The 16,102-nt window shown below is 46.7% G+C and overlaps 1 protein-coding gene across 5 annotated transcripts in view; it reads left to right on the plus strand.

The window, feature by feature from the left end:
• The first annotated feature begins 13,487 nt into the window (after nucleotides 1–13,487).
• The window catches only part of ATAD5 (ATPase family AAA domain containing 5), a 45,460-nt gene continuing 42,845 nt past the window's right edge, over nucleotides 13,488–16,102 (plus strand). For 4 of the 5 annotated variants that reach the window (XR_013623610.1, XM_078778967.1, XM_078778968.1 and 1 more), the window contains exons 1-3: nucleotides 13,488–14,109; nucleotides 14,524–14,640; nucleotides 15,858–16,074. Coding sequence is in view for 4 of the 5 variants with exons in the window: in XM_078778967.1 (XP_078635093.1) it covers nucleotides 13,981–14,109; nucleotides 14,524–14,640; nucleotides 15,858–16,074 (463 nt within the window). In the remaining variant the exon portion in view is untranslated. The remainder of the gene's footprint in view (nucleotides 14,110–14,523; nucleotides 14,641–15,857; nucleotides 16,075–16,102) is intronic. The other variant, XM_068115760.2, reaches the window with a different exon arrangement.

Consider the following 16,102-nt stretch of genomic DNA (forward strand, 5'->3'; position numbering starts at 1 on the left):
CACCTTGTCATTGTATCCTTGTATTGGTATGGCTCCATTGACGAAGTCGCCGGAGGCGTTATGCTTTCGTGTTGGCTTTCCGTCCGTGATAGGTTTTTGTTACTGCGGTAACTTAAGAATGGATGAAGGGATCCAAGTTAAACTTGGTACAAGTTTGTATCCATGCAAAGATTAATTGATTCGATTTATGGGATCAAGAGGTCAGAGGTCATGTTAGGTAAAAGTTATATTACCCTGCCAACTTGTCAACCATTGATGAGAGGATTTTGACTGAACTTGAACTTGGTCATGTGTGTAAAAACAAATTTTTTCACTCCCCTCTGGTGATTTTGCACAAGAAACCTCCATCATCCCATCCCCAACCAAGATAGTTCAGCACTTTGCTCAGCCTCCTGCCCACACTCCCATCACCCCTGCTACTTACTGTGTGTGTTCTTCTGATATACCAGTCACATCCTTTGACACCTGGTGCACAAACGTGGCATCAAGAGCGTTTCATTCCCCCAGGATGGTTTTGCACAATAACCTCTAATTTCCCCCCACCCCACCCAGCTGAATCTATGTTGACTAAATAAATCTAGATTTATGGACTAGATAAGTCTATATCGACAAGCAGAAAAATTCTATATTTTCACATAATTCACCCTTGAATAATCTCGCCAGTGTACCGAACAATGTGTGTGGAATTTCCTTCTTTCTGGATCATGAGGCTAAAGATGCATCTTCCTTCCTCTGCTTGATCGATTGGAACAGCCCCATGCTGAACAGCCCCATGCTGAACAGCACGGCATCTTTTACACCCGAAATCTGACTTCAGAATAAAAAAAAAAATTGATAATGAGATGCAAGTATGACAGAGTCCACAACGATGCACACAATTTAGCGCTTCGTTTGGCAAAAGTGGGTAACAAGATTGTGCCATTGCGGTTATTTGATGATGTATCATCCAATCATGATCGTTTTCACACAAACCGAGTTTGCTGAAATTTAGTATTCTATGGCTCTGCCCTCACCCAGAGCAATGAACATAAATAGTGCTATTCTGTTTCAATGTTAAAACATATATCCATAGAAATACCAACAAATCAAAGATGACCTGTACTCTTGCTGCATTCATATTTTGATCTCCAATCCAAATTTCTTGAGTATATAAGCAATAATAAGTTTGACTAAACTTTTCAAATGCTTATGGGGGGTGGGGGGGGCACTGTATATTGGGCCTGTACTGGGAATGGAAACCTCATAAAACTAGATAGTATTCAAAGAATACTTACCCTTTTGAAAACAAGGTTCGTGTAAGAGCCAACACATCACACAATAAAACATACAATACATAAAGGGAGCGGGAGAAAAGAGGGAGAGAGAGGAAAGCATGCAAGCACAACAACAGTAGAGAACAGGGACGTCGGTAAATCTGTGGAAGGAAGAGGGCCGGTGGGGATGAATGGGGGAGGGGGGGGAGGATTACACGGTATAGAGCAAATGAACACTACTAGGAATTTCAGGAAATAAGTTGGAGATTGAAAGAGGTGGATTTGAGGTGTTTTCATGGTGGTAGAAAAGATCAAAGTTTTGGATGGGGGAAGATAAAAGATGGTGGTGAACAGCTGTTTTAAAGACCTGGAGGGAGGAGTGGGATTGAAGAGAGTGAGGGAGTTTGTTCCAGAGGTGGGAGAAAAGAGGAATGAAGGTGAGCAGAGAGTCTTGATTTTGGAAGTTTCACCAAAATATGGTTGCTGGCAGATCTTGTGCATCCTGAAGGAATATTTGGGGGACAGAGCAGGGGATCCAGTGGATTGGAAACAGTACCCTCGTCCCTCTATACAAGGAGAAAGGTGACCCTCTGAACTGTGGCTCGTATCGAGCGATAAAGTTATTGGAGCATGGAATGAAGGTATTGGAAAGGGTGTTGGAGAGGAGGATAAGGAAGAAAGTGAAGATTGATGAAATGCAGTTTGGATTTATGCCAGGAAGAGGAACGACAGAAGCGCTTTTTATTGTGAGGCAGTTGCAGGAGAAGTACATGGAGAAGAGGAAGTTGTTTCTTGGGTTTGTTGATCTGGAGAAAGCATTCAATAGGGTTCCACGTGAAGTGGTGACATGGGCATTGAGGAAGTTAGGAGTGGAAGAATGGTTGATCAGAGTGGTGATGGCAATGTACAAAAGAGCGTGCACAGCTGTAAGGACGGGAACAGTGGTGAGTTTGAGGTGAAGGTGGGAGTGCATCAGGGGTCGGTACTAAGTCCACTACTATTTGTAGCTGTCATGGAGGTGCTGGCTCAGAACGTAAAGGAGGGTTTCCCGTGGGAGTTGTATGCAGATGATCTGGTGTTGATTGCAGAAAGTATGGATGGACTGAAGGAGAAGATGTACAAGTGGAAGGAATGTATGGAGACAAAAGGTCTGAAGGTGAATATCGGAAAAACGAAGGTGATGAATGAATATATGAATGATCGTTTTAAGGGCATTTTCCCTGCTAAAGCAGGGAAAGATTCGTATCTATCAGACCAACAGTTGCAGAGAATTTTTTTTATTCTGATCGGATCAAGCATTGTACTTGTCAAATTGTGACGTCATAATGAAGGTACCGATGACATCATCATCATTAACATATCTTATTCCTCATGGAGGTACTTGACAAAGAGCCACGTTTCAATTGTTTTTCCATGGAGCGGTTTCGGACATATGGAGGTGCAACGTTTTTCGGTTTTTCCAAGATAGCGTTTTTGCCAGTGACCTGCGATGTCATAATTATTAAAAAATTCTACAGGAGGAGGCACTTCTATCGTGAAAATTTCGTGTTCAATAGACTAACAGTTTCAGATAATTTTTTTTTTTCATACTGATCGGATCAAGCATTGTACTTGTCAAATGATGACGTCATAAGGAAGGCACCGTTGACATCATTAATATTGTTACGGAACCCAACTTCGGCCTCGGATCCCTTCTCGAGGGGGGATTAGTCCCCTCGTTTGTGACTGACCGACGTGAGTCCTGAAGCTGCACAAGCTCCCCCCAGAGGCAGGTGAGCAGCTTCGTTCGCGACCGCGGATAAGATGTTAATTTGCCGAGCGGATGGCAGCCGCGGCACGAACCGTTAACAGAAACTAGACCCGATTCTCAACCGTTGGCCAAAATCGCGCCACAGGTTTTCAATGAGGGAAAAGACAACAACAACGGATATAGAGGAAAGAAAGGCAAAGGGTAAGAAATACAAATATGATTTATTTACTATTTACACAATTGAAAGCAACCAAGGAGTAGGAAAAGATAATAAAATAAAAACAGAAGAAGAAGAAGCAGACAGTGAAAATGCTAGCTTATCTATTACAGTCTTAACCCAGGGACAGCACAAACAAAGACAGACTCACACGGGGAATTGCAGAGTGGATTGGCTGGAAGGAGGAATGGGAAGGCCCAGGCCACTTTAGGCGTCGAGGTCCGGCTCCAGGAGTCAACTCTCGTTCTTGGTGGGAAAACCTTGGTGTCCAGCGGCGCGTATCGTTCACCGCGAGTGGATGGGCGCTTAGTGCTGGACTCCGGGCTCTTCAGCGCCACTTCACGCCACTTAACGCCTCACTCAACATCCTCCCCTTAAGCAACTCAGCAACTCTCCAACGCAACTCTCCTTCAGCCACTCTTGAACCCTCTCACTCAACCCTCCGCTTTCAACCACCAACCACCGTTCTGACGCATGCGCACGCGTTTTATAGCGCGCCTCGACCTCTCTCCGCGAGCTCTCTGGGCACGCCTACCGGGTCGCTACTGCAGTGCCGGTTGGCTCGCACGGCCTCTTTTGGCTCTGCCCTTGATGACGAGGGGCGGCCAACGCCCTGGATTCGGCGGCTCCTCCGCCTTCTTCTCCGAGCCCACCTCGTGGCTAATGGAGTCGCGGTGAAAACCGCCAAGCAGCTGCGGCGAAAACTGCAAGCAGCTGCGGAACGCAGCAAACTGTCCAAGGCATTTGGTAATTGACGAAAGGGGAATCCAATGGAGGTTCTGGGGAAATTGAAAGGTGATACTACGTTGTTTGAATTCGGTGCAATGGAGTATTAATTAATGGAAGACAAAGCCTTAACCTACTACACAGAATAAGGAAATAACTACCAACAAGGAGGAAATCTATGATTGGCTAATGTGGATGTTTATGAAATAACTAAGGGACGCCCTTTGACCTTTATACACAACAACTGGAGGAAGGAGGGTGATATTTTTACAACAATAAAAAAACACTTCTCATTTCCATAACACTGCACCCTCCTCCTCTTAGGCACGGCCCGGGCCTATTACTTTTACTTTTAGTGTGGCACGTAGGTGTATTTCCCTCTACATTTAACCTGACCCTGAGTGTGACAGTTTTAAAACACAAATAAATATGTCCCGCTGCTCCATTGCACCCTGCCTAACAGACTCACGCCCACAACTAACCGAATTGCGGAATTGTCTTCAAACTACAACATGAACGATGGGGGAGCATTATTTACAGTGACTCTACTTGTATTTACAAAACCCAGGACCTGTGATTGTTCTTTTGGGGGGGGGGGGGGGGGGGGGGGAGAGACAGCCTGTGCTGCATCGACGCACCAGAAAGCACCCACAATGCACCAAAACACCATCAAGCACCAATCGGTGCACAGTCACCACAGTTCTTAATAAAAATAAAAACAACAAACCCCTGATGGTGTCTTCCTCTTCGGCTCCCTCTCCTGGCTATTGTTATTCTTCCAGATGTTGTCAACTTCGTCATTTTATTACTGGCGGCCTATTTGGACATAATAAAACTTGCACAGAAAACGTGTCCGTTTTTTTATTTATGGCCCATAGGGCCGACTAGGGGTGGTTCACCTGTGGGGCATAGATGCCCTGTGACCAAGGTCCGCCAGCAAGATCTCGGGCCTTCATGGCCGGTTCCAGCAGAGGGGCCATGCCCCAACCCATGGGGTCCATCAGTGGTGCTCAGCCACAGACATGTGGTCCATAAGGTGGTGCATCGATGCAGACAGCTGGTTCCGGGAGTTTCGGCACACACTGGCGGACTCCCGCACGCTCCCCTCGGCGCCCAGTGGCGCACAGTCCTCGGGTGGAAGACAAGGGGGGGGTGGGGGGGGGGGGGAGAAGACAGGTGAGCGAGGGGTAAGGTCACAAGGGTACACATCAATAAAGGCAATGCAAGACGAGGTGCGTACGGTGAGCGAAGTGAGAAAGCTCGTCCCTACCGTACGTCACCCCCACCCTGTCACCTACTCTACCCTTGCCCTTACCCCATATTTACAACAATCTACACATTTACAAATTCGTCACTAATGTCTCGTCTTCCCCATATTTCCCCGAGACCAAATTCATCTTCACTCCCACTAATCCAAAATTTGCCATCACCCAATTCATCATCAATCCTCATAAGGAGGAAGAGATGGAACACAAAGCACAATGTCACACCCACGTCATGATGCATCTCACAATCCAAAACATTTGCACAATAAAATAATAAAAACAACCTGGCATGGTGTAGAGGTACGTCATCTCAGGTGAGTGGATGTAGATGGTGCGAGGAGATCTCAATCCTAACTACCTTCTAAATGACATACACTTTACACTACCCGGGGTCTTTCCCTGCCAAACCATTGGCCATCTTACTCTATGCGGTTTTAAGAACCAAATTCCCATTGACCAAACTGCGGTGCTTCTCAATTTGTGGTCTCACTCCCCCGGTTCAACTCCCTGTGCCCTTGCACAATTTCCGGACTGAGTCGTGTAGCTCTCCAAGCAGGTCTACCCACCTGCACACCTCCACCACTGCAGTTGCCTCCGAGCTTACCTGCTCCTTACCCTAACCTATCTACCTGGGGAAGGCCCTCTGGCGCTCTCCCCACTCGGTGCCCTCTGGCAGTGGGCTACCCGGGTCCGTCCTCTGGATCCTCGGGCCCCATCCACAACTCTACCGGCTCCCAGAGCCCACCTGCGGCCTCACCTGGCCGACATCCTCACAGTGGTGGAGTGCCCAACCAACTACACACACTAACAGGCCACACGCCCAGCCATTTCCACGACACTAATGCACCCATCCAACCATCATTCTTCCACCACGCACCACAGATGCCAATATCCAACCACAATTTACCTGTACCCTCTACCTAACTCTTAAACTACCCTCCCCGGGTATTCGTGATGGGGGTCCATCCTCCTTTCCCCCATCCACACCTTCGCACCATCCACTCCACTCCACAATTTCCACCATACTCACTCCACGACCATCCATTCCATACTCCATATATTCCACACTCCCATTCTCCATACACCTGCAGTTGCACACCTGTGCAATCACTCCTAGTGCTTCCTGCACCCTCCTTCCTCCAGGACCATTCGGTCAACACAACACCAATACAATGCACAACCAAGTATTCCTTATATGCTGCTTCATACCCTTCCATGCTCAATACAACTCACAATCACAATCATTTACTCATACCCTGCTCAATACACTTTCGATCCTCAAACACACGGCATCATCTTATCTAACTACTCCCCTCTGGAACTTGCGCTTCCCAGTCGCCCCTTTAAACTATTGCGCTCCCTTGTCATTATTATCCAAACTAATCTACCTGCGTCCCCACTACAGGTATCATTGTCACTACCTAACCTTACCGTTACCTATGGTCAATCTCTAGGTCCCTACACACGATATCCTAACCCTCCCGGGCTAGTTTTCACTGCCATAAACCTACTGCTCCTTTGCCCCCGCTGTGAGGGATGGCAGAGTTGCCATCCCACCACATCGGGCATCTCTCACTACCAATTTGGCTGATCCAATTGCAACCAATCAAAAATTTGCCAATTATCTGCCAATTCTATTCACTTTTCTAAATTTCGGATCAAAAACACTATCGTCATCACCGTCCATTAAACTTGAGCCTCGGTGCGTCGTTACATTCCCAAAGCCCGACTTCGCACAGCCGAGCAATGAACGCGGGTGGTTTGGTCGCCTGCAGGTTGAATCCGTCCGGCTTTCGGTTCAAGGGAGGTGGTTTGGTCGGGCCGAGATTCCACGCATCATCTCGGCATGGATCCTTGCGGTCTCCGGCCCGATGGCTTGATCTCGCCCGGTCGGAACCCCGTCCCCACGAGGGGGCACCGTTCCGCTTCCTCTTACCCGCCCCTCAACCGAACCGGTCGCCTCGCCTGACAAGGCCCGGACTCAACCGTGCAGGGCGGGGCCAGGCCCGAATCGTGCGCGACGCTCCGAAGCGGGGCGACGCAGCATCGATCCGCGCGAGGCTTCGCATCCAACAAAGCGCGCTGCGCACCGAGCGCTCGCCTCGGCTATCCGTCGCCCTAACTGCTAACCCGGTTAACGTCGACGCCTTACTCATATGCCCACATGCACACGTGACCCTTTCCACACTCACAAAACCCAGCGTCTCGGCGCCTCCAGTGCATCCCACACACTCCGTCCATTCCACCTCCGCACTCCCTGTTACACACCACACCTCTCGCGCACCCTCTTGCGCACACTCACCGTTCGCCCACTTCGTTCCACACTCCGTACACCCCGACGTGCATTCTCGCTCGCACTCGGTTTCATACTCGCGCTTCATAACACGCTCACTCCTTGACGCACACTTTTTTTCACACGCGCGCCATTTCCACTCACACGGGACCCTTCACCAACGCCCGCGTGCCATATCGATCCCAATCGCGCAACCATTCTCTTCGCGCCAAACACTCTGCCGAAAAACCTCTTAGCACCATATACAGCCCGTCTCACCTTTGGGATCCTCTTCTCCACGCGCACCTGCAAATCTTTATAAGGATTAGCAAGTACGGCATCAAGATGTGTATTCGGACTTTGAGCAATTTCCATTCCTTCCTCCGACTGTTGCTCTTCTACGTCTGTCGTTTCTACAATTTCAATTATACCCACTACTGTTTTTTCTTTATTCACCTCAACGACCGCTGGCTTTAATAAAATTTTCTCTCCTACCTCAGCGGTCGTGGGCTGCCCCATACCCCGGGTCGCGATCTCTATACCCGTCATTGTACCCGCGCTTTCCTCCGCCTCGCTCAACCAGCGCTTCTCGACCCGCGTTACCTCCTCGTGCACCCGTGTGCTCCTCCCGCCAAACCTGCGGTCAACCTGCCTCTCGGCTTCCCTCACCTCATTCATTTATTTGGCTTGGCCAACCATGCCCCCCAGTTTGTCCCCTAATCTGCTTCCGAATCCCTCAAATTTGCTTCTGAGTCCCTCCAATTTGCCTCCGAGTCCCTCCAATTTGCCTCCGAGTCCCTCCAATTTGCCTCCGAGTCCCTCCAATTTGCCTCCGAGTCCCTCCAATTTGCTTCCGAGCCCCTCAAATTTATTGTCTAAACGTTCACTGGTACCCCTTGCTTCGTCCCTCATTTGGCCCCTCAATCGCTCACTATCAGCCCTCGCTTCGTCCCTCATTCGCTCACCCATTTTTTCCATAAGGGCCCCCATTTGTAGCAAAAAAAGGTTCGAATCCACCAGTGCTGCGGGCGCGGCTGCCGCAACCTCGTGTGAGGTGCCATTTTGCGCCTCTCCAGCCACATGCGCGAGGGCGCCATTTTGTGCGCCTGATACTCCCTCAACCACCTCCTCATTGTTCTCCTCCTCCATTTCTCCCACTTCTTCCCTGGGGTCCTGGGTTACCCCTAACCCCTCTTCCATTTCCCCCACCGGCATCCCGTCGCCTTGACCATCCATGGCACGATTTTTTAATTTAGGATTTTATAAAACACAATTCTTGGGCCACTCGTAATTTGAGCGCGCTAAGCGCTTCAGGTCCGAATCCCACTTCTGACACCAAATGTTACGGAACCCAACGTCGGCCTCAGATCCCTTCTCAAGGGGGGATTAGTCCCCTCGTTTGTGACTGACCGACGTGAGTCCTGAAGCTGCACAAGCTCCCTCCAGAGGCAGGTGAGGAGCTTCGTGCGTGACCACGGATAAGATGTTAATTTGCCGAGCGGATGGCAGCCGCGGCACGAACCGTTAACAGAAACTAGACCCGATTCTCAACCGTTGGCCAAAATCACGCCACAGGTTTTCAATGAGGGAAAAGACAACAACGACGGATGTAGAGGAAAGAAAGGCAAAGGGTAAGAAATACAAATATGATTTATTTACTATTTACACAATTGAAAGCAACCAAGGGAGTAGGAAAAGATAATAAAATAAAAACAGAAGAAGAAGAAGCGGACATGGTGAAAATGCTAGCTTATCTATTACAGTCTTAATTAACCCAGGGACAGCACAAACAAAGACAGACTCACATGGGGAATTGCAGAGTGGATTGGCTGGAAGGAGGAATGGGAAGGCCCAGGCTACTTTAGGCGTCGAGGTCCGGCTCCAGGAGTCGACTCGCGTTCTTGGCGGGAAAACCTTGGTGTCCAGCGGCGCGTATCGTTCACCGCGAGCGGATGGGCGCTTCGTGCTGGACTCCGGGCTCTTCAGCGCCACTTCACGCCACTTAACGCCTCACTCAACGGCCTCCCCTTAAGCAACTCAGCAACTCTCCAACGCAACTCTCCTTCTTCAGCCACTCTTGAACCCTCTCACTCAACCCTATGCTTTCAGCCACCAACCACCAACCACCGTTCTGACGCATGCGCACGCGTTTTATAGCGCGCCTCGACCTCTCTCCACAAGCTCTCTGGGCACACCTACTGGGTCGCTACTGCAGTGCCGGTTGGCTCGCACGGCCTCTTTTGGCTCCGCCCTTGATGACGAGGGGCGGCCAACGCCCTGGATTCGGCGGCTCCTCCCCCTTCTTCTCCGAGCCCACCTCGTGGCTAATGGAGTCGCGGTGAAAACCGCCAAGCAGCTGCGGCGAAAACCGCAAGCAGCTGCGGAATGCAGCAAACTGTCCAAGGCATTTGGTAATTGACGAAAGGGGAATTCAATAGAGGTTCTGGGGAAATTGAAAGGGGATACTACCTTGTTTGAATTCGGTGCAATGGAGTATTAATTAATGGAAGACAAAGCCTTAACCTACTACACAGAATAAGGAAATAACTACCAACAAGGAGGAAATCTATGATTGGCTAACGTGGATGTTTATGAAATAACTAAGGGACGCCCTTTGACCTTTATACACAACAACTGGAGGAAGGAGGGTGATATTTTTACAACAATAAAAAAACACTTCTCATTTCCATAACAATATATTGTAGCGTCCCTGGCGATTAAGGTCAGCCGGGACGGATGGTCGAACCAGCTTACTCCCGAAGCGACCTAGCCATTATGGCGGTTAATTTGCGCGTGCAGGATGGAAGAGATATGAGGCGTTTAGTGGTAAATCACTTGGAAAATCAAAACACGACAAATAGAATGCAATATTCCGGATTTAATAGCAAAAATAAATGCAGAAGAAAATTACGAAAATAAAGCTGAGGTAAAACTAAATTGAACTTTGAGGTACCTTCACGCAATTACAAATACGAACACAGGGAAATGTCATAAAATAAAATGTTCCCTCTCCAACACTTAGCTCTCTCCAAGATGAGTCCTGTTGGTGAGGTCGGCAGTGGTGGTGGCTCGGTGCCACTCAGGTGGGAAGATGGCAACGGCGATACAACGGCGTAGCAAAGACTGCCCTCTTTCCTTTCGGTCCCTCCAAGTTTCCTGTCCTTTTATTGTTGCCACTCCTCCACCTGGGAAGGACAGCACGGCCCCCAGCTCCCCCAAAGCGCACCACAGCCAAAACCTCCCCACGATCGCTGCAGAAAAACGCTCTCTTCCAGGAGAGCTGTCTGTCCAAAAATGGCCAAGCCTTCTTCGGCAAGAATCAACCGCTTCTTCTTCAGCGACCAGAGCCAATCGCGAGGCTTCCCTCTTTAGTTCGCCCACATCATTCGGCCGCCTCACTCGGGAGGCGTGGCCTGCCGGTGCTCTTCCCCAGGCCCCTTGCACGGTCACTCCGCCTCCCCATGGCGGGTCTTTACTGCATAGTGTCCATAGAGGTGGGCCCAGCTTGGCCGGCAGTCTCATTACACCATACATTTGGGTATGGCTGTATGGAAAAAAACCATTAGGAATAACTACGGAGGGTTTAACACGCAAGGGAAATTAGCCTTAATCCCTATTACTAATTAGCACGTCATCATCCCTCGTATGATGAACATTTAAACAACCTTAAGCTACATTTTCCCTGCTTATGTACATCAAAATGCTTCTACATGTCCCACGGTCCATACTATTTCTTGTACAATTCTCCCTTCCCTACGGTGTTTTTTTTTTTTTTTTTTTTTTTTTTTTTTTTTTTTTTTTTTTTTGTATACTGAATCGAGGCTCGTGAAAGAGCTAACATTTACTTCACAAACAAATCAACCAGACAAACAAAACACACAAAAAGAGGGAGCGGAAAACAAGATGGGGAGAGAAGGGGAAGCACACAAACACAACATTTGAGAGCAGGGAGATGTGTGGAAGGGAGAGGGCTTGGGGGGAGGAGGCGTGGGAAGGGGGGGGGGGGGTGGAGGAAGAAGTGTATGTAATACGGTATTTTCTTACCTACCCCCATAAACGTAGCAATATGTTATTCCACATGTAAAGTAATTAACATGTTTCAATTGAGCATGATGACATGAGCCATGTTTCAATTTTTTTCCATTGAGCGGTTTTGGAGATAGAGGTGCAACATTTTTCCAAGATGGCATCCGCACCATGTGACATATGACGTCATAATTATGAATAAAACATTTATACAGATGCTCCTGTGGTGAAAAGTTTGTGTTAAGTTTGTGAAAATGAATTTTTAAAATGCAAACGCACGTTTGCCACCGAAGGCCGAACCCTGCTTTTTGCTTCGCGAGCGCAGGGTAAAAACGACACATTGGAAACCTGAGATTCGAAGAATGGTTGGATGACCTGCAGCAACCTCGTGGTGTACTGTGGAAAAGGAGGAGCTGAGCTATACACCACCTGGATGAGGATCACTCAGTGGGCCCAAGACAGACGAAAGCGGCGCACTTTCCTCAAGAGGCTCAATATACTGACGAGTGGAAACAAGCAAGTATAAACATTAAAAAAATTAAATGATTTAAGGTTTGTGGAAGGTTTGTTTTATTTTTGCATACAAAGTCGAGGCTTATGGAAGACCGAGAACAATGGATAAGGACGCATAAAAACATAAGGAACAGCTAGTTGTGGGTAATCAAATAACCGACTAAATGCAGAAAAGATTCTGTGGTTTGATGAGACGAAAAATTTAACTCTTTGGCCTAAATGCAAAACACCACCTCTGTTGGAAACCGAGCTCGTTGCCTATCTAACACCATCTCTGGCTCCCATGAGGATGGTTTTCAGCGGCAGGAACTGGGAGACTTGAAAGGGTAGAGGAAACAATGAATGGAGCCAAACACAGGCAAATCCTTGAGGAGAAAGTGCTTCAGAGTCTAAAAGACAGACTGCAGCGAAGATTTACGTTCCAACAGGAGAATAACCCAAGCTTCCAGCCAAAGCAACGCTGGCATGGATTCAGAACAAGAACGTGAAAGTCCTTGAGTGGACAAGCCCAAGCCCAGACTTGAATCCCATTGAGAATCTGGAAAAACTTGAAGATTGCTGTTCACCGACGCTCCCTATCCAATCCATTTTGACAGATCTTGAGCAAATCTGCAAGGAGGAATGGGAGAAACTCCCCAAATCCAGATGTGTAAAGCTGATACAGACATACCTAAGAAGACTTGAAGCTGTAATCGCTGCCAAAGGCGCTTCAACGAAGTATTGATTCAGGGGGTTGAATACTTGTGTAAATTAGATATTTATGTTTTTCATTTTCAATTCATTTGTAAGAATTTCTTTGTAAGAAAAAACGTGTTCACTTTGTCATTATGGGGTATTTTGTGTATATCGGAAGTGGGTTGTTGGAGAAGCAGATCATAGTGCAAAACCAGCTCGGGGGAATGAACACTTGATGCCAGGTTTTAGCACCATATATCAAAGGATGTAATTGGTAAACCAGAAGAAACACGAGCTGACGGTGTGATGGGGCAGGAGTTTCAAGAGCAAATTGTGGAAAAACGTGCAAGTAGATTTTTGGTAGAAATGGATTTTTGAATTCTACAGATATTTCTACCCTGGAAACAATAATTCTCAGACCTTTTGGTAAATAAAATTCAAGCAAAACCCCAGAGCTCTGGGACTACATACGAGTTCCCTTACAGTAGTTACGTGGCATTTCAACATTGAAGGCCATCAAAGCCTGCGTTGGTGGTCTGTGCTCTTTCTGTCCTTTTTAGATACCTCCGAGACTCAGAGGAGCCACAACACCCATTACACCACCTAGTCACCATCGTCAATATTAAGTGCACGACACAATTTATATATATATATATATTTTAAGTAAAGCACCTAAAAAGACAAAAAAAAATACAACTTAAGAAGCTGATAATAAATCTAACTTTTTGTTTCTGAAAAATCCATAAAACTTAAATGAGGAAGACAAACGAACTTGCGGCATGGGTCAGGCGGTGTAAGGTTCGTAGTTGTCGACTCGTGTAGCTTTCTTCTTTTTCTCGTCTTATCCGCCTTTCAACCTTTTCTTTACTCTAATTTAAAATGCTCCAAATGTTATAGAATTTACACACGCTTCACGTATTAATATTGGTAAGTAAATAGGTGAGGGTGACGTGACAGGGACGCCAATCGAGTTTGAGGATATATCGAGAATACTCCCACCGGAAGTTGGTCTTGAAAATGTTTAGAGTGTAAAGCAATCGAAGAACATCGCGTAATACCTTTTGTACACACTGTAAACCTTTAAATATCTATCTTTAAATGGAGTGAACCGTCAAGGCCATTTGGAATGCCACAATTTCTTCAGTTTTAAAATGACGTTTAATATTATTTACACACCGCACTGGATCGCACCTGCCCGGACACGGGGCTTTGAAAGCCATTTCGGAGTGTGAAGTTAAAATTCTTAATCCTGCCTGTTACTGGCGGTATGACCGGATGTCGTGATGCATGTCGGGACAGCGCGGAAATCATTTTGGCGCCAATTTACGCCGCGTCCGAACCTAGTTCGATCTATCCCGACAAGTTTACCTGACTGTGCATTTTCCCTACCTTTTCACCGACGTCGCTCTCAGGTGTGTGAGTCGTTCGGTGCTGCGGCGCATTCGGTTCACGGGCTCTTTGTATTGAATGAAGTGATTAATCCTTCCACGGTTGTTTCGACTTCTCTGATTCCACCATTCGTGGTATAACGACATATTTGTGCTGTCGCTGTCGAGTTTTTTAAAATTTGTTTTAATAACGTCATCAAAGTTACCTCACCACAAGTGGAAGCATCGCCCTTCAGAAACATGGTCGACCTGACTCGACTATCGTATTCTTCCATTTACTATACGAGTGAAACATGAAATGGTCTTTCAGTTCCATGACACGATAATGACAGAAGTGCTTGCTGTGTTCGGACAGTTAAAGAGTCAATTTTATTTTATTTATTTTCTTGAGGAAATGCGTGCATCGATTCCACTGTTCCGTGTTTATCCTACCCTCAGGACGCCGAGTTAGTGTGTGTCCACGGTTTGGGCCAAGAGTGTTTGTGCGATGCCATGGTGGGAGCAGTTGCTGTGGAGACGCTGATGGAAAACTTCCCAGTAAAGAATTGTTGTTTGGTGTGTGTGTGTGTGTGTGTGTGTGTGTGTGTGTGTGTGTGTGTGTGTGTGTGTGTGTGTGTGTGTGTGTGTGTGTGTGTCATTGTTATGTGTGTGTGTGTGTGTCACTGTTATGTGTGTGTCACTGTTATGTGTGTGTCACTGTTATGTGTGTGTCACTGTTATGTGTGTGTCACTGTTATGTGTGTGTCACTGTTATGTGTGTGTCATTGTTATGTGTGTGTCATTGTTATGTGTGTGTCATTGTTATGTGTGTGTCATTGTTATGTGTGTGTCATTGTTATGTGTGTGTCATTGTTATGTGTGTGTCATTGTTATGTGTGTGTGTGTGTGTCATTGTTATGTGTGTGTGTGTGTGTCATTGTTATGTGTGTGTGTGTGTGTCATTGTTATATGTGTGTGTGTGTCATTGTTATATGTGTGTGTGTGTCATTGTTATATGTGTGTGTGTGTCATTGTTATATGTGTGTGTGTGTCATTGTTATATGTGTGTGTGTGTCATTGTTATATGTGTGTGTGTGTCATTGTTATATGTGTGTGTGTGTCATTGTTATGTGTGTGTGTGTGTGTCATTGTTATGTGTGTGTGTGTGTCATTGTTATGTGTGTGTGTGTCATTGTTATGTGTGTGTGTGTCATTGTTATGTGTGTGTGTGTGTCATTGTTATGTGTGTGTGTGTCATTGTTATGTGTGTGTGTGTCATTGTTATGTGTGTGTGTCATTGTTATGTGTGTGTGTGTCATTGTTATGTGTGTGTGTGTCATTGTTATGTGTGTGTGTGTCATTGTTATGTGTGTGTGTGTGTCATTGTTATGTGTGTGTGTGTCATTGTTATGTGTGTGTGTGTCATTGGTGTGTGTGTGTGTCATTGTTATGTGTGTGTGTGTGTGTCATTGTTATGTGTGTGTGTGTCATTGTGTGTGTGTGTGTGTGTGTCATTGTGTGTGTGTGTGTCATTTTTCTGTGTGTGTGTGTGTCGTTGTTGTGTGTGTGTGTGTGTGTGTGTGTGTGTGTGTGTGTGTGTGTGTGTGTGTGTGTCATTGTTGTGTGTGTGTGATCGATCTTTTTTATTTCGTTAAATATTATTCACTATCTTCTTATGTTATTGAGGCATACATTAATATAGTAATTAATTAATGATGTCAGTTTTTTTTTTTTAAGTTTCTGTTGAAATTTTTTTTTGCACCTTACCCTTGATGTGCTCACTCATCTTCTAGGCTGAGAGGACCCATCATCATGATATTGATAAGCCGAGAAATAATACCATTACGAGCTACTTTTCTCAGCTACCTTGCAAAGTAACTCCTGCTACTTCCCCGCAATTGCACCACATGGACCTACTTAAGTACTTCAGTCCCCGTTCTGGCTCATCATCCAAGTCGCAAGATTGTCTGGTAGCGCAGAAGGACTTCAGAGAGAAGACATCGAAACATGGTAATTAATTAGCTGAAAGAGTAAAAGT

This window comes from Myxine glutinosa, chromosome 5 (genome assembly GCF_964187855.1).
Source record: "Myxine glutinosa chromosome 5, kmMyxGlut1.1, whole genome shotgun sequence".
Taxonomy (NCBI): domain Eukaryota; kingdom Metazoa; phylum Chordata; class Myxini; order Myxiniformes; family Myxinidae; genus Myxine; species Myxine glutinosa.